This window comes from Lissotriton vulgaris, chromosome 4_1, assembly GCF_964263255.1.
Source record: "Lissotriton vulgaris chromosome 4_1, aLisVul1.2, whole genome shotgun sequence".
Classification (NCBI taxonomy): Eukaryota; Metazoa; Chordata; class Amphibia; order Caudata; family Salamandridae; genus Lissotriton; species Lissotriton vulgaris.
Genome location: NC_141691.1, coordinates 21,854,918 through 21,881,508, shown reverse-complemented (window position 1 = coordinate 21,881,508; position 26,591 = coordinate 21,854,918). Strand labels below are relative to the sequence as shown.

The 26,591-nt window shown below is 43.7% G+C and overlaps 1 protein-coding gene across 2 annotated transcripts in view; it reads right to left on the bottom strand.

The window, feature by feature from the left end:
• Positions 1–2,285: 2,285 nt before the first annotated feature.
• The window catches only part of LOC147718253 (nicotinamide N-methyltransferase-like), a 115,254-nt gene continuing 90,948 nt past the window's right edge, over positions 2,286–26,591 (bottom strand). The window contains exon 3 of one of the 2 annotated variants that reach the window (XM_086966658.1): positions 2,286–2,889. In XM_086966658.1, coding sequence (XP_086822784.1) covers positions 2,418–2,889 — 472 coding nt within the window. In that variant the 3' untranslated portion in view covers positions 2,286–2,417. The remainder of the gene's footprint in view (positions 2,890–26,591) is intronic. The other variant, XM_086966659.1, reaches the window with a different exon arrangement.

The window sequence follows — 26,591 nt, the reverse complement described above, 5'->3', positions numbered from 1 at the left end:
AGGGTGCTGTGGTGAGTCTAAAAAGCTAGCACACGTTATTCAGTGACAATAATACAATTTTTAAAAAGCAAAGCAATGCGCTACGCGCTCTCCTGGCTTCCGCCTCAGGAGTGTGGTCAGTTACTACCTGGCGCTTTCAATCAGCGTTTTAAGTAGTCGACTCGGGGGGGGGGGGCGTGGCCAAGCAAGTGGGCGTGGCCTGACTCCTCGCGCTGCGAGCGTCCGAGGAGTGGAGCAGTTTCTGTGTCAGCTGGCAGCGTTAGAGTCCGCTACGTGGCTGGGTCAAGTGCTCGATTTGTTGGGAGTTGCAGGGTGCTGTGGTGAGTCTAAAAAGCTAGCACACGTTATTCAGTGACAATAATACAATTTTTAAAAAGCAAAGCAATGCGCTACGCGCTCTCCCGGCTTCCGCCTCATGAGTATGGTCAGTTACTACCTGGCGCTTTCAATCAGCGTTTTAAGTAGTCGACTCGGGGGGGGCGTGGCCAAGCAAGTGGGCGTGGCCTGACTCCTCGCGCTGCGAGCGTCCGAGGAGTGGAGCAGTTTCTGTGTCAGCTGGCAGCGTTAGAGTCCGCTACGTGGCTGGGTCAAGTGCTCGATTTGTTGGGAGTTGCAGGGTGCTGTGGTGAGTCTAAAAAGCTAGCACACGTTATTCAGTGACAATAATACAATTTTTAAAAAGCAAAGCAATGCGCTACGCGCTCTCCCGGCTTCCGCCTCATGAGTGTGGTCAGTTACTACCTGGCGCTTTCAATCAGCGTTTTAAGTAGTCGACTCGGGGGGGGGGGGCGTGGCCAAGCAAGTGGGCGTGGCCTGACTCCTCGCGCTGCGAGCGTCCGAGGAGTGGAGCAGTTTCTGTGTCAGCTGGCAGCGTTAGAGTCCGCTACGTGGCTGGGTCAAGTGCTCGATTTGTTGGGAGTTGCAGGGTGCTGTGATGAGTCTAAAAAGCTAGCACAAGTTGTACCACAGCACTAACAACTGTAGCTCAATCCAGCATAACAGTTCATTCTGTATCTGAAATCTAAAGTTTCTTTTTCCAGACATGAGGCAAGCAAAAACATAACTATACAAATATTTAGATTAGTGAGGTATACAAAAAAAATAGAGAAAAAGGACAAGGTAACAGGTACCTCCTTTTTCTTGCAGCTTCCAAAAGAAAAAGGTAAAAGCTCATGGTATGAAAGGAGGTGTGCTTTTTATCTCAGGTGTGTAATGTGCATACATACAGCAAGGGAAAACAGGGCTGCAATGTAATCACTCCATTACTACACTCCTGCAAGGCTGCTGATCAGAAGGACAGAGAACTGTTGATGGAGTATTGTCTGATGGCAGACAATCGCACACTGGAAATGGAATAGACCTGTTGGTAAGACACTAAACTGTCCATCAAGATGGATGGAGTTTTCCTCTGCATGTATAATTGAGATGGTAAAACCTCCACTAACATGATGAGCAGATTGAAACCTCCATCACGGAGGACAGATAAAAAAAATGCCAAGATAGAAGTCAGCCATTTTAGATTGCCAATAATTGTGAGATGGCAAAACATTGCTGAACAGTTAAGATTCATAACATGACTACTGGCATTAAAAAGTTGTAGGGTGGCTAGAGTGGGGTGGTGGGTAGAAAGGGTGGGCCTTTAAATAAAGGGAAGAGTGAGCTAAAGGAATAGAGTGAGAGGGCATGTCCCCACGGTTATAGTAATTCCATTGCTAGACGTTCTTTAAAATATTTATTAAAAAACTATTTAAACCTAAAATTTGTCTGCAGAACTGGATGGTTCCACTGCATCACATAGTGGACTACAAAGTACCAAAATGTATCATTACAATTACTAGTATTCCAAATTCCATTAGTGCGTTTTAAAGCTGTATTTAAATATCATAAAATACACACTCAGAATTCATAGATAGTGGAAAGAGGGCTATATGCTATTCTCTAAGGAAAAATAGCCACTGTATATTTCAACCATCTATTTATGGGCATTAATGGATAGACAAATACACAGAGGATTTAGAGCATTGCAGAACAAAACACACAAGATTAGAATTCTTTGAGAAAATGTAGCATAATTTTATTTTAAGATTTTAATAATCTTTACAGCTGCAAATTAAATCAAATGCATGATCAAATCAAATCAAACCATCACTCCTCCAAGCAGTAATTGACTGAGCAACAATCCAGTGACTTTTCATGTCTGACTTTTCAGTAAAGGACAAGAGGATAATAATGAAATCAGAAACTGGGAGAGCCAAGGGAAAGTGGTCCCAGCAAAAGCAAAGACCTAAGGAGAGACAGAGAGCAGAGCATCACTGGTGTCAGCAGCAATAGGTCCAACAAAGGAGGAAACAGAAGCGATTTGATTCAGGGCAGACACAACCTAATCCTTTCCTCTCTATAGACAATATGTCTATCAATTAGGATTCATAACTACATTTACCAGGTGTGTTTTTTTGAGCATGAACAAGTATTACACTATTGTAATCTATAAGATGATACAATTTATTAACAGATCTTGGAAACACCTGCAGCCCCTTGATAACATAGTTAGTATCCCCAAGCGCTTTCCTTATAAAACCCTCATCGATACATAGATGGGGAAACTTAAAGCCCCCAACAACGTAATAAGTGGTATCGAGGCACACTATCATGATTAAATGCCCGCCATCTTTTACCAGTGATGAGACATTTTTTAAAGCACTGTAGAACCCATCTTTATTTGTCACGTGGGTCTCCAAACAATGAGGCAAAATCAGACAGTCAGCCTGAGGTAGGATGGTGGGAGACAAGGGGTTAGTCTTGCAGGCATTGTATTTTAGAACGTACTTGATTTTCCTTTGTAACATATTTTGCTTCTCAGACCATGCGTCCCTAAAAATAAAAAACAAACTTTTTAAAATGTAAATCTATTATTTATTAAACAATGTTATTTTCTCACAAGTTAAGGCATATTTTTCAAAACTGGTTATATACAATGTGGATTTACAATTATACATCCATGTCCACTATGATACTGTGGTATGTTGTGCTGAGGATGTAAAGTAAATGTTTACATCTTTTGGAAAAAAAATCTTCAAATTATTGGAAAACAGAAAAAGTCTGTGAGAGGTTCTGTCCCTATAGTGAGTATGGCTCTAACCAATATGGGATGTGTATGATATAGACATTATACATCATTGTGACTTTTCCAATCTTTATAGCATGTTCTCTATAAAGACACATGCATCATATACATGTGTACACACACAAAAGCATATGAATGATGTTTGTGTTTTACTGATACATTATTTTCAAGGCTTAGCAAAATATCAGTGTACAACTGCATTACTGCCCTTCTGCACCTCATTCTTTATATTGTAGTATTTTGACTCAGGATACCACATCTGATTGTTATGCCTATTTATTTCTCACCTCCCTTTTAATTGATTGAAGATCCTCAACAGATCCACAGTCACCACCTTAAGAACTGACACTTCCCTCTCCTGATCACAGTAATCAATATACAATTGTTGTGAGATCAATATATTTTCCAAACCCTTCTCTTCTGGAGTAACAGGACTCTGCCTTCCAGCTTCCTCGCCAGAATGAAGAATCTCCCTTATAGAGAATTGTCCAAATGAGGTAATGACATTGTCCACATATATGCATGTACAATTTACAGTTAGGCTTTCCCGGAGGCAGGAATTCCTCAGATTCTTGTCAGTTAATAACTTTGTTCCAATTTGATGAATCTCTACAAAACGAAGAAGACCTATAACTTTACTACTACAACTGCAGAGGATACAAGGTGATGTCGTGATTGGTCAACCAGGTGCAAAGGAAAAAGAGGGGGCCCAAAATGTGTTTTTATTTTATTGAACTTTACATAGAAATATGGATTGCAAGTAGTGGTCAAAAACAGCTGAACAGATTTTAATGACATTTGAGAAAATTATTAGATTATGGTGTGTAGATGATCCTTTCGGGTAGTAGAGGTAAGTAGGGCAAGTATTTCTAAACTCATTAGGCATTTGCACATGGAGATATCTGTGGACACAGTAATTTGTGTGACTGTTAGGGGCTTAGATTTAGGTAAGCATTAGATTTTATCATATCTATACTTTATTTAAGTGGTAATAAGAAGGCAACAATTATATAAAGTTTCTATATATTTTTTATATTTTTTTCCTATAAAATTCACTGAGTACTACGTCGGAAGTACCAAAAAATTTAAATATTCAGACAAAAATAAAAAAAAAACAGTGTAATACACTAACATAGTGTACTTCAATTTTCTACATATTCAGGTCTTTCAAATATGTTTTGTGCAGAGTACTGTGGAAATTTCAAGAATTCCATGCTACTTAAAAATATTTTAAAAATGTATTAAACAACACAGTACTTACTAGGTACTGGAAATATTCTCTGTTAACTTAAAAAAATATAGGAAAATATCTATACATATCTACCTATTACCACTTTAATAAAGTGGTAATAGGTAGCAAACAACAACAAAAATACTAATTACCGCTATTTGAGGGGCTAACCAAGGGTGCAGCTAAAGTATATTAAAAAGAATATGGCTGCCTTTAATTTTGTAAAGGCAGCCATTAGCCAGCCACATACAGGGCTGGATGGAACTTTGCCAGATTCCACTGAGTTTCAAAAATGGGTGAAAATATGCATGTCACACTGTTTGTGCTGCAATTTAGAGCCAGTAGTTCAAGTAACACTGATAAATCAGTGTGAAAGGCATCATGTGGCGTGAAAGAGTGCATAGTCATTTTAATTGATTATGCTGCCGCTTGAGTACAAAATCTACTCAAACCCTTCGACATCTACTTGAAAAGCAGACTTCTGACTGCAATTGCCGGAACAGCCATGTTAGAAAATGGTGCTAGATGAAGCCAAATCTCTTGAAACCTCTGGGAACAAATTCTGCCACAAAGATGGAAACAATCCATTCCCCCTATACATATTGCTTCGTCATTGGCATATATTCTGTGTTGCAGCAAAGTCGCTTTGGTGTACCCTGCACAATATATCATAGAGAGACAGATTTATGGGTGTATTGCCTTACCACTTCATTAAGCAGGGTGTCGCCAGGGCCACTTTGATGAGATTTGCCAAACAACGCAAGCCCAACATGCATTCCTCTGGGTTGCTTGGTAAATCTGCCTGGAGAAACACAAGGCAGTACATTGCACTGTCTTGCATTACTCCGCACTCCAGATTTTACAGTCATGCACAATTCCAACAATTTTTCACACTACATCTTTTTAAACTATAACTTATGACACATGCCACTCTACTTCAGTATACCATGCTCCACTGTACAGCACACCGTTCCACTGTATGGTATGACCCACCACTCTATGACCAGTCACTCCACTCTACACCACTCCACTCTACTCTATGCCACTTCCCTGTACAATATTCACTCCTATGCCACTGCAGTTTATGATATTCCACTCTATACTATTCCACTAAGTTCTAAGCCACTGTGCACCACTCCATTATATGGTAATCCGATGCATCCCTCTCCACTCTATGCCAATCCACTGTACGTCAATCCACTGTACGCTATTTCATTGTTGTGTACGCCACTGTAGGCTTTTCCACTCTATGCCACCCCAGTGTATGTCACTCCACTCTACTGTACCTGATTATATTGTACATCAATGCACTCTACAGTATTCTACCTTATAGCACTCCAGTCTACTCCACTCCAAACTATCCCACTCTATTGTACCCTTCTCCAGTGTATGCCAGTCTGCTCTGTGCCACTCCACTATATGTTATTTCACTGTACGTCCCTACACTCTACACAAGTACCCCAATGCTGATTTCCTCTATGGCACTCCACTATACAATAAACTACTCATTGTTCACTACTCTTGTCTACACTACTCAAGTGTATGCCACTCCACTCTACTCTACAACAAGCTACTCCACTGTATGACATTCCACTCTACTCTATGAAATGCCACTCAACTATAAGTCACTCCAACCTACACCACTCCTTCATATTTTATTTACCTGTAAGCCACTCTGATGTACACCACTTGTGTCTACACCACTCCACTCTTCTGTATTGTACTGTATTCCACTTGACTCTATCCCACTCCATTCTACAACAATCGACTCAAAGCCACTCCCCTCTAAAGTACACCACTCATCACACTTCTCTCTACGCTATTCCACTCTATGCTATTCCACAGCATGTTATCCTACTCCACGCCACTCCTCTTTATGCTAAGGCACAAAATGCCACAACATTCTGCATCATAACTCTCTAAGCCTCTCCAAAGTATGCCATGACACTGTACGATACAACACATTACATCTACATATAACACTCTACATCTGGAGTGATGTAGAGTCAGTGTATGGCACTGGGCTCTACATTACTCCAGTGTATGCCAGTGCAGTCTACTCAGCTCAACAACTATGTTCTCCACTCAATTACACTCTACACCTCTCACATCTACCAAACTCTACTACACTCTAATCTAGTCCAATGTACAACACTGTACTCCAGTCTATGTAACTTTATAATTTCTATTACTCTAACTATGTGTCACTCTTTTCACTCTGTGACGCTCTTCATAACTCCCTCTTTGACACTACACCCCAATTTACACTACTCTATGAGACACTTCTCCAGTCAATGCTACTCCGCTACTCCACTCTCTTTCACTCCATGCCACTCGATTCCACAACACTTTAATGCAGTTTCTGACTTTCTACTACATACCACACCAGACTTCTGAATGCCACAAAACTCTACTCCACTCTATGACACTTTACACCACTCTGTGTTACACCACGCGACTCCACAGCACTCTACTTTACAAATATGCACCCCATGCTAATACACTTACTTCACTTCATGGTGTGTTACTCCTCTATGGTCCACTGTATGACACTTTGCCTACCTCTGGGTCACTCTACAACACTCTGCTCAATCTGCCCCTTAACACCCCTGTACAACTCTGTATGCCACTGTAGAACACTATACTCCACTCTATGACAAACTACACAACTCCTTCTATGCCACTCCACCCCACTGTACTCTACTGTTCCACTCTATGCCACTCTACCGTATACACTCTATGCAATCATCTCTACAACGTTATATATCACTCCACTCTACCACACTCTATAACACTGTACTGTACACCACTCCATTCTACAACACTCTTCTGTATCCCACTCAAGTCTCTGACACTTTCCAATAATCTATAACCTGCTAATTCACACTGGGTACTCCACATCATGGTGTTCCACTCTATACCACTCCACTATACACCACTTAAATCTATGCCACTCCACTGTATGCCACTCCACTCTATACCACTCTCGTCTATGCTGCTCTCCTCTATGTCATTCCACTCTATTCAACTTCAACCCACACCACACCACTCCCCTCGACTCCACTCGATTGCACTCTACTCTACATAACAACACTCAAAGCCATTTCACTCTACCACACATTACTCCTCTCTATAGCACTCTACTTTCTTACATTTGCAATACACACTTGGGGACCCAGAAGTAAATGGGTGATGTCTGTTTTTTTTGGTGACATGGCTCTACTCAGGCAAGCAAAGGTTTGTTAGAAAGTCAAGGACTGGGCACTCACCAAAGATAAGACCACCAGTTCTGTGAAGTATGATGGGCAAGTATGTGTAAGGTAAGTGTGAAAAGGCAGGAAGGGAATATAAAGAATGAACAAGGGTGTATGGAGACAGTAACCTACAAAGAATACAAAAGTACAAACAATAATGCAAAATTATGTGCAGCACCTAGGGAACGGTAAAATAATACTAAGCTATACTGTACTTTACTCACTTTTTTAAACCCACTATCCCACACCCTACAATACAGTGTACATAAATCATAAAGAAAATAAGAGACTTCTCAATCAGCAATACACTGGAAGCGGAGGATCATAGAACAAGATTGAAGAATATGAAATAGTCAAAATAACATAAGACTCAAACCAGGATTGAAACACCTTAGTAGGTGTTCTGAAACATCAAACTTGAAGAGGTTATCATTACAGATGATGCAGCATTATAAACAGTGCAGCTATGTTTAGTTATTTCCGCTCGTCATAGGTTGGTTAGCTCCAGTTAAAAATAGGATAGCTACAACCCATGTTTTAGATGGCATCTCAAATGTACAGACCTTTCAATATACTCTGGAGCGGATAGACAGCCATTGAAGAGATCTTAATACTGGTGAAATTGAATATACATACATATACATATATATATACAAATACATACACACATGCACACTCACACACACACACATATATATAAACATATATGCATATATAAAAATTGTTCGAATTTCATGTGCCTGTCCTGGCACATGGACAGGCACATGAAATTCAAACAATTTTTAAAAAACATTGGCATGTCCTATTGACGGATCAACAATTAAAACCCCATATAAATGCTAACCTTCAGATCACCTTCAGAAGAGGGAAATCTCTTAAAGATGAGATTAGTGCCAATTCAGTGACCAGCAAAGTGATAAGTCAAGGAAAGGCATTGTTCAAATGTTGTAGAAACTGCAAAGCCTGCAGGAAGAGTGTGGACTGCGAATCTTTGATTATTCCTAAATCAGGAAGATAATTTGTAATTAACAAATCAATGACTTGCAACACTATGTACTGCGTTTATGTATTTATCTGTCCTTGTGGCAGGTGGTACGTGAGTAGTACTATACACCGAGCCGAAAAACGGGTGATGGAGCATGTGCGGGCCATAAGAAACAACAACCAACAATACCCCGTAGCCCGTCATTTCGATGATTGCCACTTCCAAAATGAGAACCTATTAAAGATGGTGGTCATAGATATGGTTGTTTTGGGAATCAGAGGTGGAAATCGATAACTTGTGTTGCATAAATTAGAATCAAAATATATAATTGACTTTGAATGCATGACTCCGAATGGTTTAAATTCTAATGAAGAACTTGCAGTACACCTTGCTGAATGAACATGTATATAGATCATATGAGTTTTCTGCAGCCTACTGTCCAGTTCTTGATTTTATGTTTTTAATTTTTATGGTAACAGTGGATCATGGGACTTGGACTTTCCAAACATGCGGGTATCGAATCAAGATTTCATTGATTTGCCCACTGGGGATTAAATGAACATAGGCGTATGTAACCACACGAACAAACCTCCCACTGGGGCTGGGACTCAACCTATAGCGCAATTGTATTTACATTTTTGGGCACACGGGCTACTAATGGATACTCTGTAAAATGGGACAAAATTAACCCAATTAACCTTTTGAAAAATTTAGTGAACAAGAGGAGGGAGGAGGTATATATCTGCCTGTCTATCACTGAAAAGCCCCATGTCATTCGTGAAGCCTTCATCAAAATACAGGCCCCTTTAAAAGAACTACTGACGCAACAGTTTAAGTCAGGACCCATTGCCTCAAAAGGGTGGTTTAACAAAAACTGTTCCAGGGCTTTAAAGTCATTAAAGAATTTGTTGCATGTCACACCAAAACCACTCATAGAAATACGCCAGGCTAGAATTCGATACCGTCTAGCCATTAAAAATAGAAAAAAGGCACTGAAGGCGGAAGCATGGCAGAACTTGGTGACAATGTCTGAAAACCGGGACATCTCGGCTTTTTGGAAATTCATCAATACTCCTCTCCCATGGGTAAAAATGCCCGAGAGGAGTTTGGACATGGCAATTACTGGCGAGACGTGGGCGGCCTACTTTCAAAAGCTATATAGCAATCCCACATCCTCAAAAAACTCTACATCAGAGCTCATTCCTCCATCAATTATAAGACCACTCTGGGAGAGTCATTGCAACATTGTTTTCTCGCATGAGGAGGTTGAGCTGGCTATCAGGGAGAGTCCTTCTGGGAAGGCACCAGGCCCGGATGCCATCCCAGCAGATGTGTATAAGGCAGAAATAGAATTCTGGGCCCCCCTACTGACTTCTGTCTTAAACTCTGTAAATGCTTTTGATCTTTTTCCATCATGGGCCGAGGCAATAGTAATACCTATTTACAAAAAAGGAGATAGGCACTCGCCATCGTGCTATAGGCCCATATCCCTGCTCGATACCCAGATGAAGATCGTTGGGCGCATCATCTTGAAATGCATAACCAAATGGACGGAAGCTGAGAACATACTCTCAAACTTACAATATGGTTTCCGGTCAGGCAGAGGAACAATAGAACAGACCCTCAATTTACATCTGATCACGTCCAAATATGTCGACATCAAGAAGTGAAGCCTGTACATAACGTACATAGATCTAACCTCAGCATTTGATTGCGTCCTTCATGATCAATTATGGGATACTTTAGAACAACTGGGGATAGATCCACCAATCCTCCTTTTCATTAAGGCCTTGTATAGAGATGCTGGAGCCAGAGTCAGATTTGGCCCAAAGGGAGAGTGCTCGCCACGATTTAACATCAACAGAGGGGTTAGGCAGGGGTGCATTTTAGCTCCCCTGCTTTTCTCGCTCTATATAAATGCCATTGGCGAACATCTGAAAAACATCGAATGCTACTTCCCAAAAGTAGGAGGTCAATCTATCCCAATCCTGCTATACGCAGATGATGCGGCAATTCTCTCTCAGACAAGAGTGGGACTACAAAAAGCGGTTACGGCATTTACTGCCTTCATGAATGATAGGGGCCTGAAAGTGAACATAGGAAAAACTTATACAATGCTATGTAACAAAAAGCATAAAAAAATTAAGCATGGGCGGAAAATCCGTTCCGCTCGTGGATTTTGCGGATTTTCGGTAAATTCGCAATCCGCGAACTCCCGCGAATTTACCGAAAATCCGCAAATCCGCGAGCGGCGGATTTTTCCGGGGGCAAAAGTTCAAAACTTGCAGCCTAGCCTGTTGTAACTATTTTAGGATGGCGCCGGCAAGCTGCCAGCGCCATCCTAAAATAGTTACTAAGTTAGCTTCAACAGGAAGCTCTAATAGATAAAATAAAGCAGGTGCTCAATTTTATCTATTAGAGCTTCCTGTTGAAGCTAACTTAGTAACTATTTTAGGATGGCACTGGCAGCTTGCCGGCGCCATCCTAAAATAGTTACAACAGGCCAGGCTGAACTGATCTTTCTCTGACCTTTTATGCACACAAGAGGCATGTGAACTCGCATGGAAGCCCCGCACGTTTGGCCCCGCGCACACACTCGCGGTTTGCACTGTCTTCCCGACATTCACCCACTATGATGGACAGCTCATTCAAGGGACCCCTGCACCCTTCGGGGCGATTGCATAGTAACACACACATGGGCGCTCGAACTAGTTGATGCTCAAATTCAGTGACTCATTCATTAGCCCAAAAACAATCATGAGCGTCTTCGAGGCTGGACAGGTGTGCCTCTTCCCAAATCTACTGTGGAAAGTCAGCTGTGATGCTGGATAGAGGCCTTTGCATCCTTGACTTTCATGAGCGCAATCCCCATGCTGTTCCTGTGGCCAGGAGCTTCTTTCTCTTCATATTATTGTGTTCGCACGCGTTGCTGCAAGTTCGCACGCGTTTTGTACAATTTCGCAATTTGCGAAACTGTACAAAACCCTCGCGAACTTGCAGAAACCCGTGCGAACATAAAAAAAAAATCCGCAAATTCGCGATAATTCGCGGATTTTGCGGATTGCGAGTTCGCAAATCCGCAAAATCCGCGAACGCGAGATCCGCAAAATTCGCCCATGCTTAAAAAAAATCCCATGCCCAGTATTCATTGAGGATCGAAGACTGGAGACAGTGGAGGCTTTTACATACTTGGGTATTTGTCTGCACAGAAAAGTATCATGGCAATCGGCAGTTGAGAAGAGGAAACTCGCGTTTGTTAGAGCCATTGGCGAGGCTCGAGACTTTGCGGGAAAAATAGGGGGGAGGCCGGTAAAACAGCTAATTTCTATATACAAAGCAAAATGCGCCTCAACAGCAACCTATGGGGCCGGCCTTTGGGGAATTGATAAAAACATTTCATCGATACAAAAAGTGGAAAATCACTTTTTAAGGTACCTTCTGGCCACAACAAAAGCAACTTCTGTGTATATGATGCACATTGAATTAGACCTGCCGTACATATCAGATATAATCAAAGTTGAGCCCCTTCTTCTCTGGCACAAAATCTGGACCACCCCCGAGACTGCTTTGAATAGAGAAGTGATATTAGACATTTTAAAGCCGGAGGGGGCCAAACACTTGAACCAATCTAAATGGCTGGCTTATGTCAAGAACTTCTTTGAGGAAATTGGGCGTCCAGAGTTGTTCACAGACCCTTTGTCACTGGAAAATATCTCAAGGAAAATCCTAAGAAAGACCCTAATGGCCTACCTGGAAACAATCAGATGGAATAGGCAAAAACAATATAAAAATATCCAGGCATATCAAAGGGTGACATCGCATAAGGGACTACAATTATATCTTTCTACGGATTTCTCTTGTTACTCTAGAATGTTGCTCACTAGATTCAGACTGGGTTCCTTCTTTTGTCTTGTAACATTCCCTATATGTAATGACTGGTCTCGGATTCTTTGTCCTTGCCCATGTGACGATACTTCATCACAATCTAACATCCATACCATCCTATTCTGTAGATATTACGTGACTCCGAGGAAAGCGCTATTGAAACCCCTACTTAAGAGATGGGGTGTGAGGTCCTGTAAAAACGCCTTTGAGCGTCTACAAGAACTTGAAGATAGGGATATGATATCTATAATGGAACAGTTTTTAAAACTATTGCTTAAGTTCAGGAAATCTTTAGAATGGTCTGTGTGATATTGATGTTGTTTTTAACGTTTTTTTACCTGTGCATTCTAACTTTTAGCTGATCAACTGATGTTTTTAAACCGAAATTCTATGTTTTTAATCACTGATATTTTTTTTAATTTTATTGTTATGTATGCTTATATGATATTTCTTTTTGAATATCGAATAAAGCTTATTTTGAACCTTTGAACCTTTAGATGGCATCTCAAATGTACAGACCTTTCAATATACTCTGGAGCAGATAGACAGCCAATGAAGAGATCTTAATGCTGGTGAAATTGAATATACATACATATACATATACATATACAAATACATACACACACGCACACTCACACACACACATATATATAAACATATATGCATATATAAAAATTGTTCGAATTTCATGTGCCTGTCCTGGCACATGGACAGGCACATGAAATTCAAACAATTTTTAAAAAACATTGGCATGTCCTATTGACGGATCAACAATTAAAACCCCATATAAATGCTAACCCTCAGATCACCTTCAGAAGAGGGAAATCTCTTAAAGATGAGATTAGTGCCAATTCAGTGACCAGCAAAGTGATAAGTCAAGGAAAGGCACTGTTCAAATGTTGTAGAAACTGCAAAGCCTGCAGGAAGAGTGTGGACTGCGAATCTTTGATTATTTCTAAATCAGGAAGATAATTTGTAATTAACAAATCAATGACTTGCAACACTATGTACTGTGTTTATGTATTTATCTGTCCTTGTGACAGGTGGTACGTGAGTAGTACTATACACCGAGCCAAAAAACGACTGATGGAGCATGTGCGGGCCATAAGAAACAACAACCAACAATACCCCGTAGCCCGTCATTTCGATGATTGCCACTTCCAAAATGAGAACCTATTAAAGATGGTGGTCATAGATATGGTTGTTTTGGGAATCAGAGGTGGAAATCGATAACTTGTATTGCATAAATTAGAATCAAAATATATAATTGACTTTGAATGCATGACTCCGAATGCTTTAAATTCTAATGAAGAACTTGCAGTACACCTTGCTGAATGAACATGTATATAGATCATATGAGTTTTCTGCAGCCTACTGTCCAGTTCTTGATTTTATGTTTTTAATTTTCAGATATTTATGGTAACAGTGGATCATGGGACTTGGACTTTCCAAACATGCGGGTATCGAATCAAGATTTCATTGATGCATTTGCCCACTGGGGATTAAATGAACATAGGCGTATGTAACCACACGAACAAACCTCCCACTGGGGCTGGGACTCAACCTATAGCGCAATTGTATTTACATTTTTGGGCGCATGGTCGCCGCGTGGACATTCAATTATGACTTTATTGAATTGACATTATCTACTTCTATAGGAGTATTACATCATTTGGGTGTAAGTTTGTTTGATATTCTGCTATAGATAGATGGTTGGATCGTGCACGTCTATTTAACAGGCATTTGCAACTTTGAATTTCGGTAAAACAGAAGCAATAGTGACAACGTTGAAATTTTGTTAAAATTATTGCATTTATGTTTTCATTAGCTGCAATGTCCTGCTTTCTGTTTTTTGTATATTGCAGTGATTACCCTGCATAGTTTGAAGAATGAATGAACTATAACACAATGGTGGCCATGTTGAATACACTGTTACACACGTATGGGTGGGCGTCCCATCTCAATGACTGATTTAGGATAAAATGGGTGTACACATAGAAACGGCTGAAATGTGATCAAGCCGCAAGGTGAAACGCGTTGTTTCCTGGCAAATAAATGTATGCACACGAGCAACTTAAGGTGTCCGAGCACGTTTGTTCGCACAAACAAGGTGGCATTTCGGATTTATGGGCGACCGGTAGCCTCACCTCTGACTGCCCACGAGCAGGCTCGACGAAATTCTGTTACCGGAGCTGTTGGTTTTATATTTTTATGTATTCACTGAAAAAACCATAGGTTTAACACTCGTTATAGTTAGGAATTAGCATTTAAAAAACCTTTGAAATTCACTGAAAAGACCATAGGTTTCACACCAGTTATAGTTAGCTGGACATTTTACTCATACAAAACCATTGGAATTCCCACGTTATAGTTAGTTTGACTCACTATAACTTGCGCGCCCGCAATCCACTGCTGATGATGTCACACATTACATCATTCATGACATGGTCAGTGACATCACTGATGACATCTCAAATGACATCACTGATGACATCACTGATGACATCTCAGTGTGTTAAACCTATTTTTTTTCAGTGAATTTCAAAGGTTTTTTAAAAGCTAATTCCTTACTATAACGAGTTTGTAACCTACGATTTTTAAAGTGAATTAATAATTTTTTTTTCAAATTGTTTTTTTTAACTATTAATTATATTTTTTATAAAATTATTATTTTTTATTTTTTTCTAAAATACATTTTCCAATTTATTTTTCCTGTTTTTTTTTTTTTTTTTTTTTACCATTTAACCTCGGAGCGCGCAGGGTGCGCGCACCCGTAAACGCCAAGTCAAGTCAAGTCAATGAATTTATTTGTTATGGAACTCCAACGGAGGTCCACAAACATTCACCAATACAGTAAAAGAAACATGCTTTATAACAAATACAAAAATCTACCCATAAACGCACCCGTACACGCAGCGAGAGCGCTATATCGGCGTGCGAAAAAAAATATAAGTATGTATTCAAAGTAAATAATAATGCAAGACATTCAGTGGCATACTTATAAAAGTAGTATTTTTGATTTTAAATAACCGTATTTTAACTTTAAACGCATTTCCTAAAATCTAACAAAAAAGCGCAAACGTACGTGCCGCGTAAGTGCCCCCGGAAGCGCCTACGTTAGTGCCGCGTAAGCGCCCCGGAAGCACTCCGGAGCACGTAGCGTAAGCGCGTCAAGTCATGTGACCTTAAAATAACACGTTTCATTGGTTGTTAACAGTTTTTTTTACAACTAATGAAAACCCCACCCATTTCCTTCACTACCACTTTCACTTTGGAGAGAGCAAGACCTATTCCTTTCTTCTCTTCAATTCTTTGCAAAGAATGGCTGCAAGACCACCAAGCAGCAATGATACTCTGATGAGTTTCTCAAGGAGGACCATCCTCAGCCAAAAGTGAAGCAGCACTTCATTTGGAAGTTTTTTAGCATTCCACAAGGAGAGAAGGTAAATGCTCCAAAGGTGGAGTGCAGGATATGCCATACTATTCTTTCACGGGGTGACCCCACAAGAAAATATAGTTTTGGGAACTCTACCATGATAAGGCATGTGCAAAGAAGGCACCCCCTGAACTATGCCCGGGAGAGTGTCAGGGAGCTGGCACGGAATGCACCGAGAGATGGCGCCTCGACTTCCACCGGAGGAGCAACATCATCGGGGAGAGGAAGAGTAGTAGAGCTGATACCAAACATTCAGCCTGTTTTTACTAACATTACCATTAGGTGTAAGCAGTGTGACAAACTGCTTTGTTATGGGGAGCAGAGTATCCTACTAATTGTTCGAAAAAAAGAGAAGAACACCGCTGCCCTCCCAGCCCTAATTTTTGCCCTTTTTTTCGCTCCTGTTGAGCAGTTTGGCATTCCCTAGTTTTTCTTTGTTGTGAAAAAAAAAACAAAAAAAAATTAAAAACGTTCGGAAAAAGTAAAAAAAAAAAAAAATAAAAAAGAAGAAAAAATTACTGTTCTTTTTAGAACTACCTCCAATTCTCAAAAAAGAGCTATTTTATTTATATATTGTAAAGGAGTGAGTGAAGTGGAGTACAGTGAGAGAGGAAAGGAAAATGAGTGAGGGAGCAAAGAAAGGGACGAGAGGGGAAGGGAAGTGAAGTAGGGGGATTGAAAGAAGGTGTGTGTGGGAGGTGAGTGAGGGGAAGGGGAGTGAACATGGGGAATGAGGATAAGTGAGGAAAGCGGAGTAAGGGAACGGGGGTGAGGAAGGGTAAGAGAAGAGCAGTGAGGTTGAGGAAAGAGTGGTGATAGAGAGTGGATAAAGGCAAGTGAGCATGAGACAAGGGGAGTGAGGGTGTGAGGAGACAGAGGAAGTGAAGGAAAGAGTGAGAGAAGAGGACTGAGTGAGGGAGCAAAGAAAGATAAGTGAGGGAGTATAGGTGAGTTATAGGGAGTAAGTGTGATGGAAGAGGAGTGAGAGAGTGAGGGGATGGAGGTAGTGAAGCTAAGAGAGAGGGAGTGAGGGGAGGAGAATGAGGATATGACAGGATAGAGGTAGTGAGAAAAGAGTGAGTGAAGTGGAGTAAGGTGAGTAAGGTAAGGGGAAAGAGTGATTGAGCGAAGGAAGGGAAGAGAGGGGAAGAGGACTGAAGCATAGGTACCGAGAGAAGGTGAGTGGGGGATGAAAGTAAAGGGAAAAGGAGAGAAAGATATGGAATGAGGGGTAGTGAGGGAACCAGACTAAGAGAACGGTAGTGAAAGAATGGCAGAGAGTATGAGTAAAGAGGGATGAAAGAGGGTGGATAAAAGTGAGTGAGGGTAAGACAAAGGGAGTGAGGAAGTGAGGGGATAGAGGTACTGAAGGAAAGAGTGACAGAAAGAGACTGAGTGAGGGAGCAAAGAAAGATAAGTGAGGGAGTGTGGCTGAGTTATAGGGAGTGAGCGTAACAGAAGAGGAGTGACAGACTAAGAGGACGGACATAACGGGGGTAAGAGAGAGCGAGTGAGGGAAGGGGAGTGAGTAAGTAAGAGGACAGAGGGAGTGAGAGAAGGAGTTACTGAAGTGGAGTAAGGAGAGTAACAGAAGGGAAAAGAGTGAAGGAGCGAAGGTAGGGTAGAGAGGGGAAGGGAAGTAAAACAGGAGAGCTGAAAGAATGTGAATATGGGAGTGTGGCTGAGTTATAGGGAGTGAGCGTGACAGAAGAGGAGTGAGAGACTAAGAGGACGGAGAGAATGAGGCTAACAAAGAGAGAATGATGGAAGGGGAGTGTAGAAGTAAGAGGACAGAGGGAGTAGGAGAAGGAGTTAGTGAAGTGGAGTAAGGAGAGTAAGGGAAGGGAAAAGAGTGAAGAAGCGAAAGAAGGGAAGAGAGAGGAAGGGAAGTAAAACAGGAGATCTGAAAGAAAGTGAGTATGGGAGTGTGGCTGAGTTATAGGGAATGAGCGTGACAGAAGATGAGCGAGCAACTAAGAGGACAGAGAGAATGAGGCTAACAGAGAGAGAATAAGGGAAGGGGAGTGTAGAAGTAAGAGGACAATGGGAGTAAGAGAAGGAGTTAGTGGAGTGCAGTAAGGAGAGTAAGGGAAGGGAAAAGAGTGAAGGAGTGAAGGAAGGGAAGAGAGAGGAAGGAAAGTAAAGGAGAAGGTCTGAAAGAAGGTGAGTGTAGGAGGGGAGTGAGGAAAAGGAGAGTAAATGTGGGGATTGAGAATAAGTAAGGAAAGCGCAGTAAGGGAACGGGGGTGTGGGTGGGTGAGAGAAGAGTAGTGAGGTTAAGGAAAAGAGTGTTGAGAAAGTACATTTTGTACGTCAAACTTACCTTATAAGTAATGTAAACTTAATTACATATTTTCAGTAAATGTAATATCTATGAAAGAAAAAAAAAGTAAGTTATAATATTTACGATATAGATTTTACAATACAAGAGACAAAGCAGGAGATCAAAAGTCATAAAAGAGTAGTAAGAGATAAAGTAGGAGTGAAGGACTCAGAAAGGAAAACAAAGGAATGGTGAAGGTCAGAGAGAGTGAAAAAGAAATCAAGGGAGAGCAAATTACTAAAAGGATAATGACATGGATACATTCAGTGACAGAGAAGAAGAACAGGAGAGAGAAATGAAGTGAAGGTGAGTAAGATACTAAAGGAATGTGCATTAGGAAAATTAAAGGAAGAAAGGGCAGTAAAGAAAGGGAGTGACAGGGAAGCAGGAGTGAGTGATGGTGGATTCATGACAATGAGGGATGGAAGGTGAGTGAAGGTGAATGTAGGGTCGTAAGACAGTGAGGGGACAATGGGAGTGAGGTTAACAAGAGGGAGTGAGGGAAGACAAATGAGAATATGAGAGAACAGAGGGAGTGGGAGAAAGAGTGAGTAAAGGGGAGTAAGGTGAGTAAGGGAAGGAGAATGACTGAGGGAGCAAATGAAGTAAAGAAGGGGAAGAGAAGTGAAGCAAAGGGACTGGGAAAAGGTGAGTACGTGAGGAGAGAAAGATGAAGGGGAGTTAGGGATGATGAATGAGGATAACTGAGGGAACCGGAGTAAGGGAACAAGAGTGAAGGAGTGTGAGTGAAGGGCAGTGAGGTTGAGGAAAGAGTGAAGATAGCGGGAGGATAAATGCAAGTGAGCATGAGACAAGGGAAGTGAAGGAGTGAGGACATAGAGGTAGTGAAGGAAAGAGTGACAGAAAGGGACTGAGTGAGAGAGCAAAGAAAGGTAAGTAAGGGAGTATGCATGAGTTATAGGGAGTGAGCGTGATGGAAGAGGAATGAGAGAGTGAGAGGACTGAGAGAGTGAGGCTAAGAGAGAGGGAGTGAGGGAAGGGGAGTGAGGATGTGAGATGACAGAGGGAGTGAGAGAAGGAGTGAGTAAAGTGGAGTAAGGTGAGTGAGAGAAGGGGAATTATTGAGGGAGCAAAGAAAGGAAAGAAGGGGAAGGGGAGTGAAGTAGAGTGACTGACAGCTGGAAAGTGGTGGATGGGAGAGAGGGAAAGGGCAGTGAAGGAATGGAGAATGAAGATAAGTGAGGGAAGTGGAATAAGGTAAGGGAAGGTGAGGGAGAGTGAGAGAAGGCCAGTGAGGGTGAGTTAAAAGGAGTGATAGAGGGTAGAAAAAGGTGAGTGAGCATAAGAGAAGGAAGAATAATATATATTTGATAATACAAAATACAAAATATTTTGTACAACATGTTATATGGTTTATTTTTACTGTTCTCAGAATATAATGAATTTCACTTAAAACAGTGACTTCAATACTACTCATCACATGACAGCGGGCAAAAAAACACAATCAAAATGATTGTGTTTAAAAAACCCATACCACTTTTCAATAAATAATGTAAAATTTAGAAAAAAAATATCTTAACTCACTTTTGATCCACGTACTTTTCCACGAGGCCAAATAGTATATGGAAAGTCCTTTTCTTTGGGAATTACTCAAGAGTATTCTTAATCTCCCATTTACCCGAGTTTCTGAAAGAAAATCTGCAACATATTTTACATTATGAAACAATAGTTTTATTTTCACCTCTAGCTTACTTTTTAATATTATTTGCTATAATACTCACATCACACACTACGTGATACAATATACTACCTCTATGAGAACTAAATGTTTTTTAGTATCTTGAACACCCTCACTCGGAAAGTAATTTTGAACAGCAAACTAAGTTTTATTAACTGCTCCAATCTTCATTGGCCAATTTCCTTCCCTAAAATTTTGGTTGTAAGAAAACTAGGTAAGAATTTTGTAAGTCAGAAGGCAAATGTTGTTTGAAAGTCAATTTAGTATCATTGCAGTGTTTCTAACCTTTATGACATTTTAAATATGGCTGAGATACCCGCCACCCCCTCTCAACACAATCCCCAAGAATTGGGAAACCGGAAACAGTTTTTGAACTTTTTGGAAGGCGGGAAGGGAGTTACCCTTCCCGGCCGTATTTATTAAAATATGAAACAAAATCAAAACATTAAAATAACAGTTTCATATTATGTACAATTTCATTTCCACATTACGATGTTTGGCTAACCTTAACAGATCTCTAATACAAAGGTTCTCCTAGCCGAACTAACATCCTACAAAACATTTGACTTGAAATTGTACATCCTAACGTTAAGGGCCAATGGCAAGGTCGTAACTGGTGTCAGATCCCTAAACCAGAAATACCACCCTCACTTGTGAGGGGAGCGACCGCACAGAGGCGTACCTCAAGTGCATCTACCAATTTCCCTTGGACTTGACGGGGGCCCCAATGAACTCGACGCCATTTAACGGTCGTCCGAGGACTCGTGTGAGGTGTCTAAAAGGTAGCGTAAACCCCCTCCCGCACCCCACACAACTTACCCATCTTCCGTCGCAGATGTCCTGGCCCCGGGAAATTCCCCAGGAGGGCCCGTAGCCCCTCCTATCCAGGAAGGGGCCTTGACCACCTTTCCTTTCCTTCCGGCGGCCTATCCTTAGACGGGACCGCCTCCCTGTTGAGGGGCCAATGGCCACCTCCCCCGAGCGCTCCCATCCGTAATGGGTGACGCCCCCCCCATAGGGATCTTCCAATTACTGCTCACCGATCATGACCTTACCGCCACAGGCCGGATAGTTGACCGGCTATCCGGACCCCCCACAAAACTCCTGCCTAAAGGTCATGTTTCAAACCCTTCAACCAAGCTATTAGGTCTCCTATGAGTAACTCATTCCCCACCCGGGACAAATGAACCCCGTCCCCCAAATACATACTGTCCCCTTTGATACAACCATGCGAAACAGAATGCAGTGTACTTGAACGAAACAATCTACTCACTTTGTTATTTATTTTCCTTACTGAATGATTCAGAGCAGAAACCGAAATAGCCCCCCGCCACACTTTCCGTGGGATCATATGGGACCATGCAATCGTGCACCCTGGAACTCTTCTAGCCAACCAACTTACTGTGGAAAGCATTGCCTCAAGAAGAAGTCGTCTACCAGTTGCCACCAAATCGTTGCCCCCAAGATGGACTATGATTATAGACGGCGGTGACCTTGTCCTCCCTAATAAACCCTCGAAAAGGATTGAAACTGGTCAACACAGAAACAGCCACGTGAAACATATCACCTGCATTGAATACGTCCGCGGCACGCCTCACGTATGAGTGGCCCACGACCCACACCTCCTTTTTCGCAGTCAGTGATTTCTGACCGCTGGTCCCCAGGTGCCGGGTCGACTGCACAGTCCGCCCTGCTTTGTAAGCTTGCGCAACTAAAACCAAACAAAAACAAAAAGCGTGAGTAAATCATTACAGCTTCACAACATGTGCAACCGCACATACCTTTTATAACAGTTCGAGGACCAACGCCCCACACGTTTTACTTCCTCTACACTCAGACCCTTGGCTGTAGCCTCAGTAGCAGCCCCTATCCGAAAGGAATGGGTCCCGAACTCACCGGGGTTCAAGCCCGCGGCCGAAATTGACATCGCAAGCATCCTCTGGAACTGAAACCTCGTCAGTGGGGTGGCGTCAGCGTGTCGCAACAAGGTCCCCCCCCATGCTGCCACCCTCAGCGCTAAGTATTGCTCTACGCACACCACAGGGCACATGGAAGAACCGGGGATCCTCTGAATGATTACGCAGTCCCCGATTGCACCCTGATCGGATTTGGACCTAACAAAAGAGACCGTCATCGTCTCCCCCCTGACCTGAATGTGCTCCTGGCATAGTCCCCCCATCATATCCCGCTTGTTCTTCGCCACTAATTCGCTTACCCGCATAGCCCCATGGAATGCTAATGCAAATGCGGCTTGGAACAACACTGCTTCGTACTGGGATGAACACGTTGCCGGGAGTACGGACCATAACAGGGTCAGCCTATCCAGACCTATCGGGTGCCTCTCATCTACTCTGCGACCCTCAAGGCGTTGCCACCCACGTAGCGCTTTCTGCACAACGAAAGACGCTGTTGGGTCCTGGATCCCATGAGCCTTTGCCATAAAGGAAATGGCGGCCCGATGCCTCTGGGCCGTAGCTACTGACTTGCCTGCCTGATGTAAAGAGAGCAGAAATTTCACTACAGACTCTTCCTGACCCCAAAGTTCCCCCCTAGCAGTACCCAAAAAGGCCCAATAGGAACGGAACGCCCCTTAATATGCCTTCCTCGTCCTGGGTGCTAAACTCTCTCCCACGAGGTTTTGTAGTTCGGGGCACCGAGAGACCAGAGAGCTTCGGGAAAGGGTGCCGCCACCGGGTCCGCTGTGGGCAGAAAACCCCAGAAGGCCTGCATACGGAAACGAGAAAGCGCATCAGCCGCTTGGTTCATCACCCCCGGCACATGTCTTGCCCTAAACAGTACATTCAGTTGCATGCATAACAACACAATTTCCTTGAGCAGTCTCAGAATCAATTTGCATCGTGCTGCCTGCCTATTGATACACTCAACCACGGTCATGTTATCAGACCAGAACACCACAGAGTGATCACGGAAACCCTCGGGCCAAGTTTTTAGTGCCACCAAAATAGGGAAAAGTTCGAGAAAAGCAATGTTACTTGTCAACCCGCACTCGTGCCACCATGACGGCCATTTTTGAGCCGACCATTGTGCACCAAATATGGCACCAAAACCTATACTCCCCGCCGAATCTGTCCACAGCCCCAGCTCCTCGGAGGACACTGCCGGCCTGTTCCAGACAACTCGACCATTGAAATCCGCCAGGAATGCCAACCAAATGCGCATGTCTTGGCGAACCTCTGCCGAGAGCCTCGTGCGATGATGGCCTTCCTTCAGGCCGACCATGGCTTGTGCAATCGAGCGGGAAAAGGGGCGCGCCATTGGCATCACTCTCAGGGCAAAATTCAACTGACCCACCACCTGTTGCAATTGATGCAGGTTTACTTTTGTTGCACGAATACATATCTCAAGGGACAACCTGAATTTTAACACTTTTTCCTTGGGTAATCGAAAACAACCTTCTACCGAGTCGAGCTCGATCCCCAGAAACTCGAGCAAGGTCGAGGGCCCCACAGTCTTACCTGGTGCCAATGGCACACCGAATTGGTTCATTAAGACACGAAATTCATGCAAAGCCTGGCCACACTCAGGATCCCCGGCTGCCCCCAAAAACAGAAAGTCATCAAGATAGTGCATAACATGTTGAAAACCTGTCTTCCTTGTGAATACCCATTGCAGAAAACAACTGAACTTCTCGAAATAGGTACAGGAAATCGAGCACCCCATTGGCATACATCTATCCATGTAATAGCGACCCTGAAACTGAAAACCAAGGAGACGCTGATCGTCTGGGTGTACCGGGAGCAACCGGAACGCTGACTCGATGTCCGATTTTGCCATCAGCGTCCCGGGCCCCAGGCGATTGGAAAGGGGCGACCATTCGGTCCCCCCGAACGTATGGTGGAGTACCACGATCCCCCCGGGAAGCCATCTTGGGTGGGAGGCGTGTCTCGGCTGGTATGCCCGAAGCGACGTAGCCGGGGCGCGCCTTTTTCCCGCCCTAGAGTGGGCTGGCCTAGACACCGACGCAGCCGGCCACGCCCTCGGAGGCAGGCGGGGGCGGGTTTACGCCCACCCTGAAGACGGATAAAAGGAGCGGAAGCCAAGAAAGCATCCTCTTGTTCCTGTGCTCTGAAGCTGCACCTCCCCGCTGCACGTGAGCTCGAGACGGAACGAAGAGCCAATTTTGAGCGTTGTAATCCCTCTTTTTGTCTTGGAATGCCCAAGAAGGTCGGAAAGCGGGTCGGTACCGAGGAGATGCTCCGCATACTCATGAAGGAGATAACCGATCTGAAGAGAAAGGTTGAGGCTAAGGACGGGGAGGGAGGACCTAAACGGCCTTTACAGGGTACGATTCCCGGGGGGAAGAGCAAGAGGCCCAGAAGGGGAGCACTTGGGGGGGAGACCCCGGTTCCCGAAGCGCCACGAGAGGAGCCAACCCCGGCGCCAAAGGAGGGAAACCCAATCCCTGTGGTGGTTACCCCTGCGAACAGGGAGGATATGCCCCCCGAGTTAGCGGCACAATTGGCAGCGTGGTTGGGAAACGATAGCGAGGGCGCCACGGCTGACGATGCCCGGGCAGTGATGAGGCAACTGCGGGAATCTAGGGAGGCTGCGAAGACGCCATCTTCTGTTCCCCCACAGGTCCCGGCGGTTGGAAGTGCAGCAGGCCCAAGTTCGGCGACAAGCGTGGGGTCTACTTCAGGTAAGCGGCCATTGCCGATTGCGGGGGGAGAGTCTGCGCCTTCTCGAAAGGAGAACGCCTTCTCGAAAGGAGAAGATTGCCCAGCACGTCCCACTAGAAGTCAAGGAATTGATAATGGCGGATAAATATGTAAACATGTTTTCGTTGCTTACCGACCATTACGAGATCGAGCATGTAAAGAGTCAAAAGGAGCTCATGCATCCGAGTGTTTGGCGCGCAAAAATGGCCGCCTTTAAGGTCGACGAGACCATTGGTACTTGGGGAAGAGCGTGGGGAATTTTTACTTCCATCATGGGGGAGCGCAGGCCTGAGTTGTTGACCGAGTTACCCATTTATCAGTCACGTATCATGGAGTATTCTGTGGCATATGGGGGCAATCAGTGGTTCTGCTATGATAATCTGTTTAGGAAAGCTAAAGAACACAACCCGTTGTTGTCTTGGGATTGTTATGACTCTGTGTCTTGGCAAAAAATGGAGAGTACAGGGATGTTGAAGGTGCCATTAGTAGGGAGTAACGGGGGGGAATCCTCCCGCCAAAACTCTGGGACGCCCTTTCGGACGGGTGCAGGTAACGAGTTCCACACGAAGCAGAGTGGCAACACAGGTAAAAAGGGGATCTGTTGGAATTTTAACAGGAGCAAATGTACTAGGCCCCAGGGGTCATGTAAATTCAGACATGAGTGTGGGGGGTGCGGGCAGCCATCCCATCCTGAGTCCATGTGCAGAGCCAAAACGGGTGATAACGGTGGTAAGGGAGGCGCCAAACAGGTCTGACATAGTCCGAGGGGCGCCTTTACCGACCCCGATTGATACCATGGCAATGATTCCTTGGCTGAGCGAATACCCAGATCATGCTTCTGCTGGGGTGTTACGGAACGGGTTTTCATATGGTTTCCGCATCCCAGTGGGGGATTTTCAGGGGGTACCGGACTGTAAGAATCAAATATCGGTCTTACAGCATACGGCAGTGGTGCAGGTAAAGATTGGGAAGGAGGTGACTCGAGGTCGTGTCGCCGGTCCATTCGATTCGCCACCAGTTGCTAATTTTGTGTGTTCTCCTCTGGGGGTGGTTCCCAAGAAGGACCCGGGTGAGTTTCGGCTGATACATAATTTGTCAGCCCCGCATGGTCTTTCCGTGAATGACGCGATAGACCCGGAAGTATGTTCGGTGCGGTACGCATCTTTCGATGAGGCCGTTGCCATGTTGAATCGCCTGGGGCCCGGGACGCTGATGGCCAAATCGGACATCGAGTCAGGGTTCCGGTTGCTCCCGGTACACCCAGACGATCAGCGTCTCCTTGGTTTTCAGTTTCAGGGTCGCTATTACATGGATAAATGTATGCCAATGGGATGCTCGATTTCATGTGCCTATTTCGAGAAATTCAGTTGTTTTCTGCAGTGGGTATTCACGAGGAAGACAGGTTTTCAACATGTTATGCACTATCTCGATGACTTTCTGTTTCTGGGGGCAGCCGGGGATTCTGAGTGTGGACAGGCCTTACATGAATTTTGTGTCCTAATGAATCAATTCGGTGTGCCATTGGCGCCAGGTAAGACAGTGGGTCCCTCGACCTTGATCGAGTTTCTGGGGATCGAGCTCGACTCGGTGGAAGGTTGTTTTCGTTTGCCTAAAGAAAAAGTGCTAAAATTCAGGTTATCCCTTGAGACATGTATTCGTGCAACGAAAGTGAACTTGCATCAATTGCAGAAGGCGGTTGGTCAGTTGAATTTTGCCTTAAGAGTAATGCCGATGGCACGCCCCTTTTCCCGCTCGATTGCACAGTCCATGGTCGGCTTGAAGGAAGGACATCATCGTACGAGACTCTCGGCTGAGGTTCGCCAGGACATGCGCATTTGGATTGCATTCCTGGCGGATTTCAATGGTCGAATTGTCTGGAACAAACCAGCAGTGTCTTCCAAGGAGTTGGGGCTATGGACAGACTCGGCGGGGAGTATGGGTTTTGGCACCATATTGGGTACGCAATGGTCGGCTC